General features: G+C 27.5%; 1 protein-coding gene across 1 annotated transcript in view; it reads left to right on the top strand.

Moving 5' to 3' along the window:
- The window catches only part of LOC148230135 (uncharacterized), a 48,914-nt gene extending 35,726 nt beyond the window's left edge, over nucleotides 1-13,188 (top strand). Inside the window, exons 4-5 of the mRNA XM_088197319.1 lie at nucleotides 2,091-2,238; nucleotides 10,272-13,188. Of these exons, the coding sequence (XP_088053445.1) occupies nucleotides 2,091-2,238; nucleotides 10,272-10,512 (389 nt within the window). The 3' untranslated portion in view covers nucleotides 10,513-13,188. The remainder of the gene's footprint in view (nucleotides 1-2,090; nucleotides 2,239-10,271) is intronic.
- The last annotated feature ends 726 nt before the right edge of the window (nucleotides 13,189-13,914 follow it).

The following is a 13,914-nucleotide window of genomic DNA, read 5'->3' as shown; positions in this document are numbered from 1 at the left end:
ATGCTTCTTTTAATTAATTTATTTTTGTAGCAGTCTGCAAATCTTTTTCATACCCTTTTCTCAAATATATTGTAATTATGGTTATAGTATACAACTCTTTCATATGTAGCTATCTTATAAGTTAAGTTGGAACGGTTATAAATAAGTTTACGTACTAAATCATATTACATTTACACACAAATATTTTCATAAAAATTAGCTATATGTTAGTAATAACATAAATGGATATTTTATCACGTACTTTGATTCAAAGTCACGTTTTCAAGTATGAAATACGTGATTTGAATTCTTCTGAATTAAAATTAGATTAAAACTAATAATTAAAATTACTAAAATAAAATCTCGTAATATATGTTTTATTTAAATAATATAATACATATATATTAATAAAACTATTTTAAAACACCAAAGATTATATTAAAACATATTAAATCCAATTTAATATATATTTATTACACTACTTATTTATAACTACTATAGCAAGATAATATACACATGTCTCTAGTGTTTTAACATACATGTTAATAACTATTATGAAACGAAACAACTGGATACAAAATCAAATTATAACAATCCCAGTTAGTGCTTTGTTAATACTTAAATTTAATATATGGTTTGCCGGTACGCCGTACCGGCAGTCATTGTTCCATTGTGCAATTTCTGATTCAGATTTTGTTGAGAAAACTTTTACCGTACCTATTCAACTTTTGTACAGGTAATGTTTCGTTCTGATAATTAAAAAGTTATGTTTAAACTGAAATTGTGTTTAACTAAGTTTATTTTTACCATATAAACTTTATGTGTTAACCATACAATTTAACTCTATATATATTTAGAATTTCTAACTTTTTACATTAACGTTGATATTTATATTTTAAAGATGTTCCAATCTGTATATATATATATGTATATACATACATGGACAAACATAGCCAATTTAGTTTTGTCATTACAACTTTTAAAAAGTTTCTCTGGTACGAGCAATATCTTATTTTCTTACTTTAGCTTGTCAGCTTTGTTTCCAGGTATTTCCGACATTTTTGATTGCTAATTCAAGCACAGACAAACTTTGTCGCCAAACCGAATTTTATGTATGAATTTTACATTCCCTTGAATTATGTATTTTCGTAATCCATCTTTACATGCTTGCTATATCTACTTTATATATTCTAAAAACCAAATATAATATTATAATACAAGTATATGGTTTCTTAATATATATGTACATAATATATTAAGTTAAGCCGAAGACTTGTTAGAAATAGCACTTAGTTCGAAGTATGTAGGTGCTTGTATTATTACTTAGTTTAGAGTACACACAAACATATTTTTCTAAAAATATTATGAAACTAATGTGTCTCTTATTTTTAATACAAATACACAGCATATTACATTGTCTATAAAAAATATTTTTTTCATTAACGAGCTATAACATCGAATTCTTAAAAAATTCGCGCAGTTGTTTACTTAAGAAATCAATTTGTATCAAAAATCCTATATATTAATTAAATGGAAGAATTATCTGCAAATGAGGGGATAGTAAAAAAAACTTACAAACAGCTTGTAATAATATTCATATTAATTGGTTCTTTACAAAAAATTGGTAAAATAATAATATGCAAATACTAGTATTTTTATAAGTAATACAGATATTTTAGTATTAAAAAGATAGCAAAATTTAGGATTGATAAAAGCAACATAATTCTATGTGTAATATAATATAGAAAAATATAAACTATGATATTCGATTTCTATGTTTCACTACATAGATTCTACAATACAAAAACTCTTTTTGTATTGGTAACTAGGTGGTATCCAAAAAGTGTTATAGTTACCAACTTTTATTTTGTTTTGTTCACAAAAAATTACGCAGGATAGTCCTTGTTGTTCTACTTGCTGATAGTGAGTCTTTGTTTCTCACAATGAAGATGCTTTAATTTGGAAACATGTCTATAACTGTATTTGTATGGAATTGGTAAAGTATAATGCAAGTCTCTGACTTTTTAAACAGCTGTCTAATTTAATAATGTTTTGCCTCATAAGGCAATGGGAAATCACAATTAATTTTATCATTTATCTTAATTTTCCAGCTGCCTCCATTCATCGCAGAGGAAGGGCAGGAGTGGTAGGAGGAGGGGGACCTTTAGCTGCCCTTTGGGCTGCTGCTTGTTGCTGTCACATAGCTTTGTTCGTACAAAGCTTCAGGACTTTACTACAGCCACAAGATTCCCATCACAGGTATATATATTCAAGTTTAATTCGCCCAAATTAAATTAACCATTAAACATAATTAAATTAACTGAGTAAAAAATAGAATTTCATATAAAAAAATAATAATTTTTTTTTTTAATTCGAGTATTAATTCAATGTTTCGCTATTTACATGATATTATGTAAAATATGTTTAATGTTAACAAAACCACAAGCTCATGACAAGTTTGAAACTTGTCACTTCGCTTTGGTTAAGTTTACAAATTTTAACTAATATTGTAATAATAAACGTCTAAGGCAAATCCCTAAGGTATAGAATTAAAAAATCTAAGGTCGCCACAAGAACATATAAAATTTTATTTAATCTTACGCTAGTGTTTCTTGAGAAGGTCCTTAATTTGTTGTCGAATAAAATTGAATATCTACATCTAAAAAAACTACTTGCAGATTAAAGTAATAATACTATTATCGTACGTATTGAAAAAAAGTAAAAATACAATATTTATTTTCTATGGAAAAATATTTTCTTTAATAGGAAAAGTTGTAATATTAATAAATTTCCATTGAGCTATTTAAAGAAAAAAACTGTTAAAAATTTACACAAAAATATTAACATTGCATTATATTTATTATATAGTAAAATATTTTTGAATTAACTTTTACGTTTAAGTGTTATAAATAAATAAATATAAAAAACTTGAAACAATATTGTTTAAAACACATTTGAAACTACATGTACTGTATATCTTATTTGCGTATTAAAATTAATATTTGCAGTTAGATTATTACTCTGAAAATAAATTCATAATTTAATAGTACAAATATGTAGCATTGTCTGCATAACGTTGTCATCAATTGTCTTGTCTTCTCTATTTGACGGTAAGTGAGAAGCGGCTGCTTCCTCGATTTTCTCAAGTCGATACTCGGCGTAGCTCCACTTGGAAAAATTTTTACTCAGCTCTCATATATCCTAAAATCAGAAACGAAATTAAATATAAATTTTTTTAATATTTTTTTATTTGAATAAATTAAAAATTAAAATAATTTTTGGGTTAAGCTAAAGATTGAAAATTTTAAATTAATTAATAATTTAATAGTTAATTATAAACTATTTTTTTATTATTTAAATTTAATCAAAAAAATATCTTTAAATTTTAAAATGAAAATTTTTTATTATAAATTTATTGTTTGTTTCTCTAAAAAAGTGTCTCTTATGAAGATAATGGATGCTTTTGTTCTTTCCTTCTCTTGACCTTAATGCCAAAACGATGATTTGGGGCAGAAACAGACTTTTATTGTTGATTACATTACTTTACAAAGAATGTTGTCTTAACCTTTGTGTCAAAGATGTTTATTATTAAAAAAAATGCTATTTATTTTTGGTGCAATAATTAGGATCGTCATGTACAGTTTGTTTATGTTAGTTAAACGTAAAAAAGCCCGTGGGTGCGTCTGTAGGCTCCATATGTCTACAAAGCGGTTTCAATTTTATATTCTGGATATTGAGCTGTACTAAGGTATGCGAAGAGAGAAGCAGCGGCTTCTGTGACCTTCAATAGTCTAAAAAGCCTTTAAAGTTCTGATGTATAGAAATCTGACGTGTATATTCAAGCGTAAATGTGAGAAAAATATCTAAGGAAATAATCATCAATTAATTATTTTTCGGCGCTTGTGGGTGGAATAGTTAAATACAAAAGTGTGGTGAAACAAAATTCCATTGACCGCTTATGCATGAATGCATGTGTTATCATTTTTTAAAGCATTTGCGACAGATATTTTTAATCTTTCTGATTCATGACACGTACTTCTACTTAATATGCAAAAAATATTTCTCACGGTGGTGTCCTATTTTAACAGTTTTTTAACACTTTTAAATCTTGTGCCAAAACTGGTTTTGTTACTGGTATTAGTGATTTAATAGCATAATATCTTGTTTTTTCGCCCCTTTCGGTAGGACAGCCAATTAAAAAAAGATGACATTTGGGTGGTTATTTTTAAATTTGTGTTTATTTGGCAATTCTTACTCAAAACTTTGCGACTAATATTTTTTATTTTTTTTATTCATAGCAGATACACTTATTCCTAGATTTATGCGACAATCAAACATATTTGCTATCACACATGTAGCACAGCAATGTATGAACGCATGGATTAATGGCTTACACTCACATCTTTACTTGATCTACATCTGAAACCTCTTTCACTGCCCAAGCAGTGTATCATGAGTTGCTTTTTAGAGTACACACATTTCACTGTGTACTTATAAATTAAATAAACATTACATAAAAAGAATTCTGAAACGGAACAACCACATAAATCGAGAAGTGAGTGTACATCGAATTAATCTGCAAAAAAAGTCTTGCCGTACTTTCCTTCATTTTAAAAGAAAAAGTCAATTTTAAGTCTTATTAAATCACTGGTGTTTATGATTTAATGCAATTTTCATGCCTATAATTTTTTGACAGAATTTAGTGCTAGCGATTTATTCATGAAGAAGTGTGGTTTATTTTATTAATCAGTCATAATTTGAGCAGCTGGAGATTTGGCAACGTTGTTACTGTCACTAATTATTTGAGTACCTGCTAGCCACATTCTTATTATAATATTTTTGTATTTTCTTAGACACTGACTGTCGTTTGTTTATGACCATTTGAAATGTGCATTTTTAAGTGGTCTTTATCTGCATAATTCTGTGATCGTCACGTGTGCTTATATAATGTTATCGTGACAAATGTTGCAAATACAATCTTAACGGTCCTGACAAAATAAAAGGTGAATTTCTGAGTAAGCTAAAAGCCAAATAGTGCATTCCATAGTTACTTTAAAGATAAAATATTATTTTTATATTTATGATGTGTATCTCAGTTAATGAATATATTTACTTAAATACACTTTCATTTTATCTTTATTTCAGTTAATAAACATATTTAATTTTCTGTAAAATAGTTCAAGACATAAAAAATAATTGAACAATTATGTTAATACATTTTCCACGTAGAACGTTACTGCATAAAATTAACGTTTTCATCTCAAATATGTAAATGAAAAACGAAGCAAAATATTATATCCTATTTTTTTAATAAATACTCTTTAGTCGTTATATAATCTTGATATTATTAACTTTTATAATAAATAAGGGTTGTATCACATTTCTCTTATAAAACGGACCCAATGTGTCACTGTAATGGATTATCTTCTCAGCACCTTCGGATTACGCATTCTGGCGAATAAATGTATTTATAAATAAATTTACATTAACAGCGTAGAATTTTATTAACATTATAAATATTTTACACAATATTTTTTTTAATATCGTCTCCACACCTAATTTATTTTTCATTTTAGTGAAAATTCACCAGTATCACTGCCTACATTTTGCCTTCGTCTAAATGACAGTTGATTGGACAAGGCGTAGCGTTAATTATATTTTTTTACTTCTCTTTAGGCGTATCTTGAACAAATTGAAAGCGCGAAAGGGCGTCTCGTGTTTAATTAAAACCATAATAAAAATTCATACTTTCGCTACCTAATTTTTCTCAATTTTTAACACAGCATATAAAATACACCGAATCATAATTAAACAGTGACATATACTACCTTTATTTTATTTTATATTTTCCAGTTCTATAATTGATAAACCTGAAATAGCATCGATGCAATTAGTCTTCGTTCTAATTGTTGAATATTTATGAGTTCGAATGGTAAAATGGACCTCAAAATACACGAACCGTAATGCACTTTAGCTGCGGTTGTGACCGGTAACCATAAATGTGGTAGCATATCGATTCAAAGCTCGTTATCGATTTACTGTTCCATATATAGTAATTTGAAATGGGGTTAATGCTCAAAATATATTCGGATTTTTCACTTCAAATATTAAGCATTTGGTAGTCCTTGAATCATACAATGATATGACAGCTTAATTAGTACTCAGGATAATTTAGTCTGACTAGATATAATAACATATTTCTGAAACGCAATCGCATACGACTTAAAAGTCCAGCGGCTATGTAACAAAAAACCAGACAATGCTATGTATATTTTTATACTTACATTATAAGAACAACCAAGTAAAATTAATATTACAAATTATAATGCAAAAATTATTGTTTTGTAATAAACGTACGAATTCATCAAAAACAAATATTATTTCTTTAACTAAAACAACATTAAAACCTGAATTTTTGTAAGTAAAATACCGCTAAAGCCTCTCCAGTATATTGATATATATTTACGTAATTTATTAAACGTAGTTTAACTATTTATTTGTAATAAAATACAGTGAATAATATTCAGTGAAGTATTTGTCTGTTTTTAAAAAATATTTATGGGTAGTATTTGCATATTTAAAATTACATAAATATTTTTTTATATTGAATTTTGATTATTAAATAAATTATATTAATTTAGTAAGTCATAATACTTTATATTAAAATTACAAATATTTTTTTGAAAAAAATAATATATATTTACATATTTATCGCAAGTACAAATTGTAGTATTAAAATATAATATTAACTATATTTTTACGATACGATATTCGTTCCGCATGTGGCACACGCTTTACATCTGTCCGAATCCAACCCCCACTTTAATTTCAACCCTTTTAAATATTTTATAGCGGATTTCTATCATTTCAGGCCGGTCAAGTATTTTTAAATATTTATAAATGTATTTTTGAATATTTCTTGAACATCCATTGACCCAAAAGTAAAACGTTGAAGATATTAATGTGAAACATTGACTGTTTTTATTTAATTTATTTTCCTTTAATAATGAATAAATATCGATAGATTTACATTGAAGCCATCGTTGAGGTTTTTAATTAAAAGCTCAAATTTATATTTAAATACTGGGCTCTACATCTCAATCCGTTTCTTAGAGAGCTCCTCAACAAAGTTAATAAGCGTAACCACTTCAGTATATACACTCTGTTTTAAATACATTGAGTAAATTTAAGGAGTACTATTTATTAATAATATATTTTGAGATTAAATGTTTATTTATAAATATATAAAATGTTATACAGAACGTAAATTTCAATATAAAAGTTTTCGAATGAAATTTCTTCTCAACGCAAACTAATAAAAAAGGGTACCTTATCTGTGTTTGTTAGATTTATACCCAATAATAGAAAGTCTATATAAATTTTCAAAAATATAGTACAAAATATATTTTTTACTTTAATCAAAATATCAGTTTTCTTAATTATATTGAACCTTTGCAAAATTCGTTCTTGAAAAATGTACGTATTTTAAATCAAAGTGTTTTATTATTACAATATAATAAAAACATATATATTTTACTCGTATATTATTTATTGCTACTCCGGTTAGAAATCTTTTGATATTCTAATTTCGGAGCTAAGCCCAGAGTCTTATTACGCTTTTACCCTCGCAAAAAAGCTTTATCTCGGTATCCTTATCAACAACCGGAAGCGTTGACCCTTTTTGAACAATCCAAAGCAATCTTTATTTTTAGAATTTTCCATCCCCAAGGCTGTGCATGATAAACGTTCCCGACAAAGGACAGCATTGGGACGCATTAGTGTTTCAGATCGGATTTTGCGAGGATTATCCTTTTTATACTCTTCGAAAAATATAGCCATTAAATTGACATTTTTCCTGTTTTCACATCGTTCTTTATTGAAAAACTTTTCACTTTTATAAAATATTATGCTTCTTTTTACTACGCGCCAGATTCCTTTTGAGGTGAGGGAATTTCACTTTTTTGGTGAATGCGAGAGGAAAAATATCCATTATGGTTTTCTCCCTTTCACGTACACGTATACGTTATACTATCTTAAAAAAAATATACGTACTACATCTTACAAACATCACTTCGCATAGTGAAAATATCCCCTGGAGGTATTTGTGTTTCCTTTTGTTGTTTACATTCGAAAAACTGGCTTCGTTCATTCACAGAACGTTGGCATATAAATTATCGCATGTTTTTATAGCGTCTACATATGGGGCGGATAACCTTTTCAACCTTGTGGGTTACATACGAGTTCTTTAATTACAGGGTGAATTAGTTTGCTTTGGCTTTGACTCAAATACTAGAGCTTCAGATTAAAAAAACACGATTCAAACGCTATAAATGTTAAAATATTCCAGTCGACAATAAATTAAGGATCATTGCTTAATGAGCCGGAACCGGCATGTGAGCCGTAAGCTACTAATGCCGAACATACATACGTAACAATAATGTGTTTTAACATTTCTTATCTTTGTGGCAAAAAACAAATATTCATTCACTATTAATTTGATGTCTGATTATTTAAAATAAAATGCATTTGAGTTTATCCCAACTGAATTTTACTTTTAGCGACTTTGACGAATGGTAGATGTAGATATTTCGAGCAATTAGAACGTATAGCTACTTCCTGCCCCCTTATATACGCAACGTTTTTTTTTTCATAAAGGGTGACAATCTGTAAATTAGTATTTAATCTAGTCGGATTACGGTCTTTGAAGCGAATACATGAGAATAAGAGTCTTGTTTTGAGCAAATATAATAATTATGTATTCAGTAAAATATGAACATACATTTTTTAACGTGCTATTGAATGAAAATAATAATATTGTTCGAGCGTGACAAATAATTATAATAATTATAATGTTCAGTGTTTATGATTTGAATGGAGTTGAGTTGTATTTGTAAGGGTCTTGTAAACATCCATTACTTACGTTTTTTAAGTATGTGACGATATCTACTTCTGGGGGTTCTCATATTGTATTTTTTTTAAATGGTAGTTTTTGTATGATAATTTCAACTTCTTAATGTTTTTTATTAACCATCTTTGTTTAACGCAAAATTATGTAGAATCCCCTACAACTTGTTGTTAAAGAGGATTCAAAGAGAAATCTAAGATAGGTAGTAAAAATATTTGCGGAGCAGGCGAAGACTTTATAAGGGTTGTAATATTTAAAAATTTTATCTGATTATTAATTGTAATATTCACTAACATATACTTCGTTTGAAACATCTTAATCTATCATGTGCTATTGAGCCATTTATGTCAGCAGTAAACTTTTTTGCTCTCGTGAACTTAATCTTCGACCATTTTGTGACTCATTTTCATCTTAAATAAAAGACGACTATGCATGGTCATGGTAAAATTTTATCATGATTTTTTTATTATGAAAATTTTCACTGTGTGTAAAAGTTATAATTATTTTTTGAAGCAGACTTTCTGGTATGCGAAGCCTAAAATTTTTATGATCTTAAAATAAGTTTGCCTACTTTTAGAAAGTCGCGATCGCATTCTTGTTCTTGCACGCTCTTCTTGCACAAATCATTCAGATTCTCAATGACAATGCCAAATAGAATGATGCTTTCGGCGATAGCCGTGAGAAGCTAGAAAAATATCTGTAATGGTGTTAATAATATTTCAGGTGTGCACTATGATTGTTTTATCAAAATATGTAATGTTTGTATAAATGTCGGAATGACGCATTGGGTAAACGTGTCAAACTATAATATTTAAATTTTATATTTATATATATATTTATGTTTAGATTAAAACTTTATTTTCCATTTGCAATAAATATTAAAAAAAACCTTTGCATAAACTATACTAATTAAATAGACAATACGTTAATTTTAAAATCAATACATTACTCTAATATTTTATTTTATCATACTGGTCTATAGGTGCTAAAACTCTTTTCTTGTCGAGAGTATTACTATAGGAAATTATATTAAAATATCATTTAAATGAAATTTAAAGCGCATAAAAAAATTAACAAAATCAAATTTCGATACGTTAAATTTAAAGTTAAGCAAACAAATATAAATATACAGCTTCAGAGATGTAGATTTGCCACCAAAGAATATCCGATACCATGATATAAGCAGGATTGGTATATAAAGCTCGGCAATTGGTCGATCGGCGGGTTGTTTATTTCTTGCCGGCCGACCCAATTCTTTTTTACCTTAAAATTTGCCCTTGAGTTACAAAATGTTTTATTTATTTGTCACTATACTAAAATAATATAATTTTATCAAAAAAATACCATTTATGTGATGATGTATTATTGATGCCATTATTTTTTTCAGCTCTACAGACAATCCATTAGATTTTGAAATGGAAGAAGACATCAGAAGAGCATCATCTCGCGATCTGATAGTGCTGGCAGCAGTTCAGATGGCATTGACTGTTGCCACTCTAGGGTGCGTAGCAGCCATAGCTCGTATCCAGTGGAAGGCCGCGCGCCCATCTAGGGGTCAATCACCACCGGCGCCTGCTGTGCACTCGGCCGAGTCCACTCGGCCCACTAGACTGGCTTGGGGTATTTAATCAGACTTTTGAGTTTGTGTGACCAAATAAACATTTCCGTAAGGACTACTAATTATTTTTAAAGTACAGGAAATGCAATATATAGCAATTTTCCTCCCTATATTATAAATCATGTCATATAGTTATATTATATGTATTATTGGTAATGTATTGAAACATGAAAATAAGTTGCTTAGTATTTAATGTCAAATATAACATAAATCCATGTTTTAATTTATTTAAAAAAATTAATAATGGCCCAAATTCAGGTAGATGACATTTAATTTAATGATTTAATAATATTAAAAAACGTTATTGTTTGTTTAATTTTAATATTTAGAAGATGGCTATTTTTTCTTTATTTACAATACATACAATAATCGGTTCTTTAGAAAGAGTAGACAAATATATTTTTATTCGTACTTAAGCATACCTAAATTAGCACTTTTAATTTATTTTAACTTATGCTAAAAATTATTTCAGGTGCTTGACAGAAAATATTGAACCATTCATATAGTTTTAAAGCAAATTTTGTTTTAGATCTACTAATGTAAAACTTTCTTTCTATATATTTTTTTAATGATATCTGTCCCATTTGAGTACTTTATACGTTTGAAGATAAATAAAGGTTTTTGTGAATTATTGTACTTTCAATAATAAATTAAGTTTCCTCTTTCACATGCTTTTAAGCCTTCATTTATAATACATAATAATCCTATCGACTAACGTAGAACAGAAAAATATTAAGAATACAGTTGTACATTTTAATATATTTTCACTCACAGTTTTTTCATTGTATTATTTTATTTAAATGCTACACAAAAAATATGTATATATACATTTTAAAATCATTTTGTCGTTAACCCTAAAAGGTTAATATGGTTTTTCTATATGATCAATAAATGTATTATATTTATAAATACGAATATATCGTGCGACAATTTTATATTTATTACAAACATTAATTCATATATAGCGTAAATCCACAGCTACTATTTCATATCATGTATCATAAGTTACTAAATCATATCTTATATATATACCTATATACATATATATAAACATAAGATTGGATTAATCGTCCGATTCCGTTCGATTTTCCACAAGAACGCCACAGAACCTTCAATATTTCATGTTATATAATAATATATGTCTTTAGATAACAAAATAGTCAATTTTAGTGCAATGAGATATTTAAATATGTGTCATATTAATAAAAACTGAATTAAAGATTTTATTTTTGATTTTTTCACATTGTTAAAAATACGAGGTATAATAAAAATCATGACAGATTTATTTTTTATTAAAAAGTATTCCCCTTTAGATATAAAATGTGGAAAGCACAAATTAATATAGACAGCTTAATCATCAATGGTTAAAAAACTTTGTTTTTTTTCTGTGGGAACAAGATAAAAATACTGCGATAACACGGAGGTGTTTTTGGCCAAAATTAAATTTAGTAGTGAAATGTGAACCAGTGCGTTATCGTGGTGTTTTTTGTCGTTTTATTTAGATTGCATAAAGAAAATGACATGTCTCTTTATTGATCGTACGTCCTATTTAAAAAAATATTTTATGTATTTTATTAAAAAAATAATTTATTAAAAAATATATTTTTAATAATAATACAATTTCAATTAAGTCAATATTTTTTGCAAATATTTAAATATCACTAGCAATCACTACCAGTCACTGGCAGCCTGTGCTTTTGCGTGTACATATTTTCTATCATCAGACGGTGTAAGCAAGATCTGCAGCATCTATGTTCATGTGAATAAGTGAAAATATCTGTATGATTTCAGTGTAACGCGGAGCATCCAGTATTTTAAAATGGCTGTAACGTTGGTTGGGGAACACTGGACTATACCGTCATAATAAAAAATACATTCATATCAAATGCATCGAAACATTTAGTTATGGCCGAAGGGGTGTGAAAAAATAATAATTTTATATGCCGCTTTTAAAATTGCACGTATTGGAAGTCATAGAGTTTTTGCTGGAGTGTCGAGCTGAATTATTGTCAGCTGTCATCTGTCATGATGTGTTCTTGTGATGATCCTGAGCGATCCGATGATGTGTCTCGTGTTGTGACTTCTTGGCATCTTCCGTCGTCTGCTCCCTTGTGTCTTTTGTGACCAAGTGTCACATATTTTATAATGCTGGTTCGAGATAGCTCTAACTAATCGTATATGAGGATGTTTGCAGGTCAATTGCATCTCTACTTTAACACACCAACAAAGTGTTTTATGCTAAAAATATCATTACGAAAATTCTGTTTTTATTTAATTATGTGAAAAAATAATAATGCAAATGCCGCTATTGAAATAGCAGGTATTGCAAGTCAAAGACTCTTTGTTGGAGCGTTGAGTTGAATTATTGTCAGCTGTTATCTATCATGCTGTGACTTCTTGACATATCCATCTGCTCCCTTTTGTTTTATGTAATCAAGTGTCACACTTTTTATAATGCTGGTTCAAGACAGCTTTGGCGAATCGCATATGAAGATGTTTGCGAGCCAATTGCATCGCTACTTAAAGACGCTCACGAATTTTTCTAAATCTTCACAACCCAGACACGTTTGTATCATTCATAAACTCTTAGTTTATACATTCTAAAACCTTCTCTACTTTATTTCATTTTCAACGCAAAATTTAATGCATATTCTTGTCAATGCGTTGTCAATACTTCTCAAACATAAACCACGCGTTTAATATGACTAATCTAAATTATTTTTATTACCACTATTTTTTATTATATCTCGTATATTTTATAATATATAAATATTTTATTAAAGTCACTTCAATTTTTAATAAAATTTAACCATTAATTTATATTTTCTTTGAATTATTTACATTGTCATTGTTATTTATCTGCTCGTATATTCTTAGTAATGTATTGTAATACATTTTAATAAAAAAATATCAATATATTTCATATATCGATGTACATTTTTTGTATGAAATTTGTTTTTCACAAGCTATAAATACGCATATCGACTTTCTTATTATTTTGTAGGAATATATTACATATTATTTTTTATATAAGTATGTGTCATATTGTGTATACAACTGAATATATAAGATATAAATATTTTTTGTCTGGAAATATATTATGAATTTTGTACATTTAAATAATTTAATATTATATGATACGTCTTTGGAATTTAATAAATGTTTGTGTATAAAATATTTTGTGTAATAATAAACTTTGATTTATTTAACAACCTTATTTTTATTTTAATAAACATATTTATATAACAATAAAAAAAATCGTATTATTAAAAATATATATGTATATAATAAAAAATCATATGACATAAGAAAAGAAAACTTATAATAAAAAGTTTCTAGTAATATAACTACAATATATTTTTATTATAGGTACGGTATATATAAAATAAGTTAACGTGAGATGGTTGTCAAT

This window comes from Plectrocnemia conspersa, unplaced genomic scaffold, assembly GCF_051122295.1.
Source record: "Plectrocnemia conspersa isolate PC_06_02 unplaced genomic scaffold, ASM5112229v1 ptg000011l, whole genome shotgun sequence".
Lineage (NCBI taxonomy): Eukaryota > Metazoa > Arthropoda > Insecta > Trichoptera > Polycentropodidae > Plectrocnemia > Plectrocnemia conspersa.
This window is presented reverse-complemented; position numbering and strand designations above follow the sequence as displayed.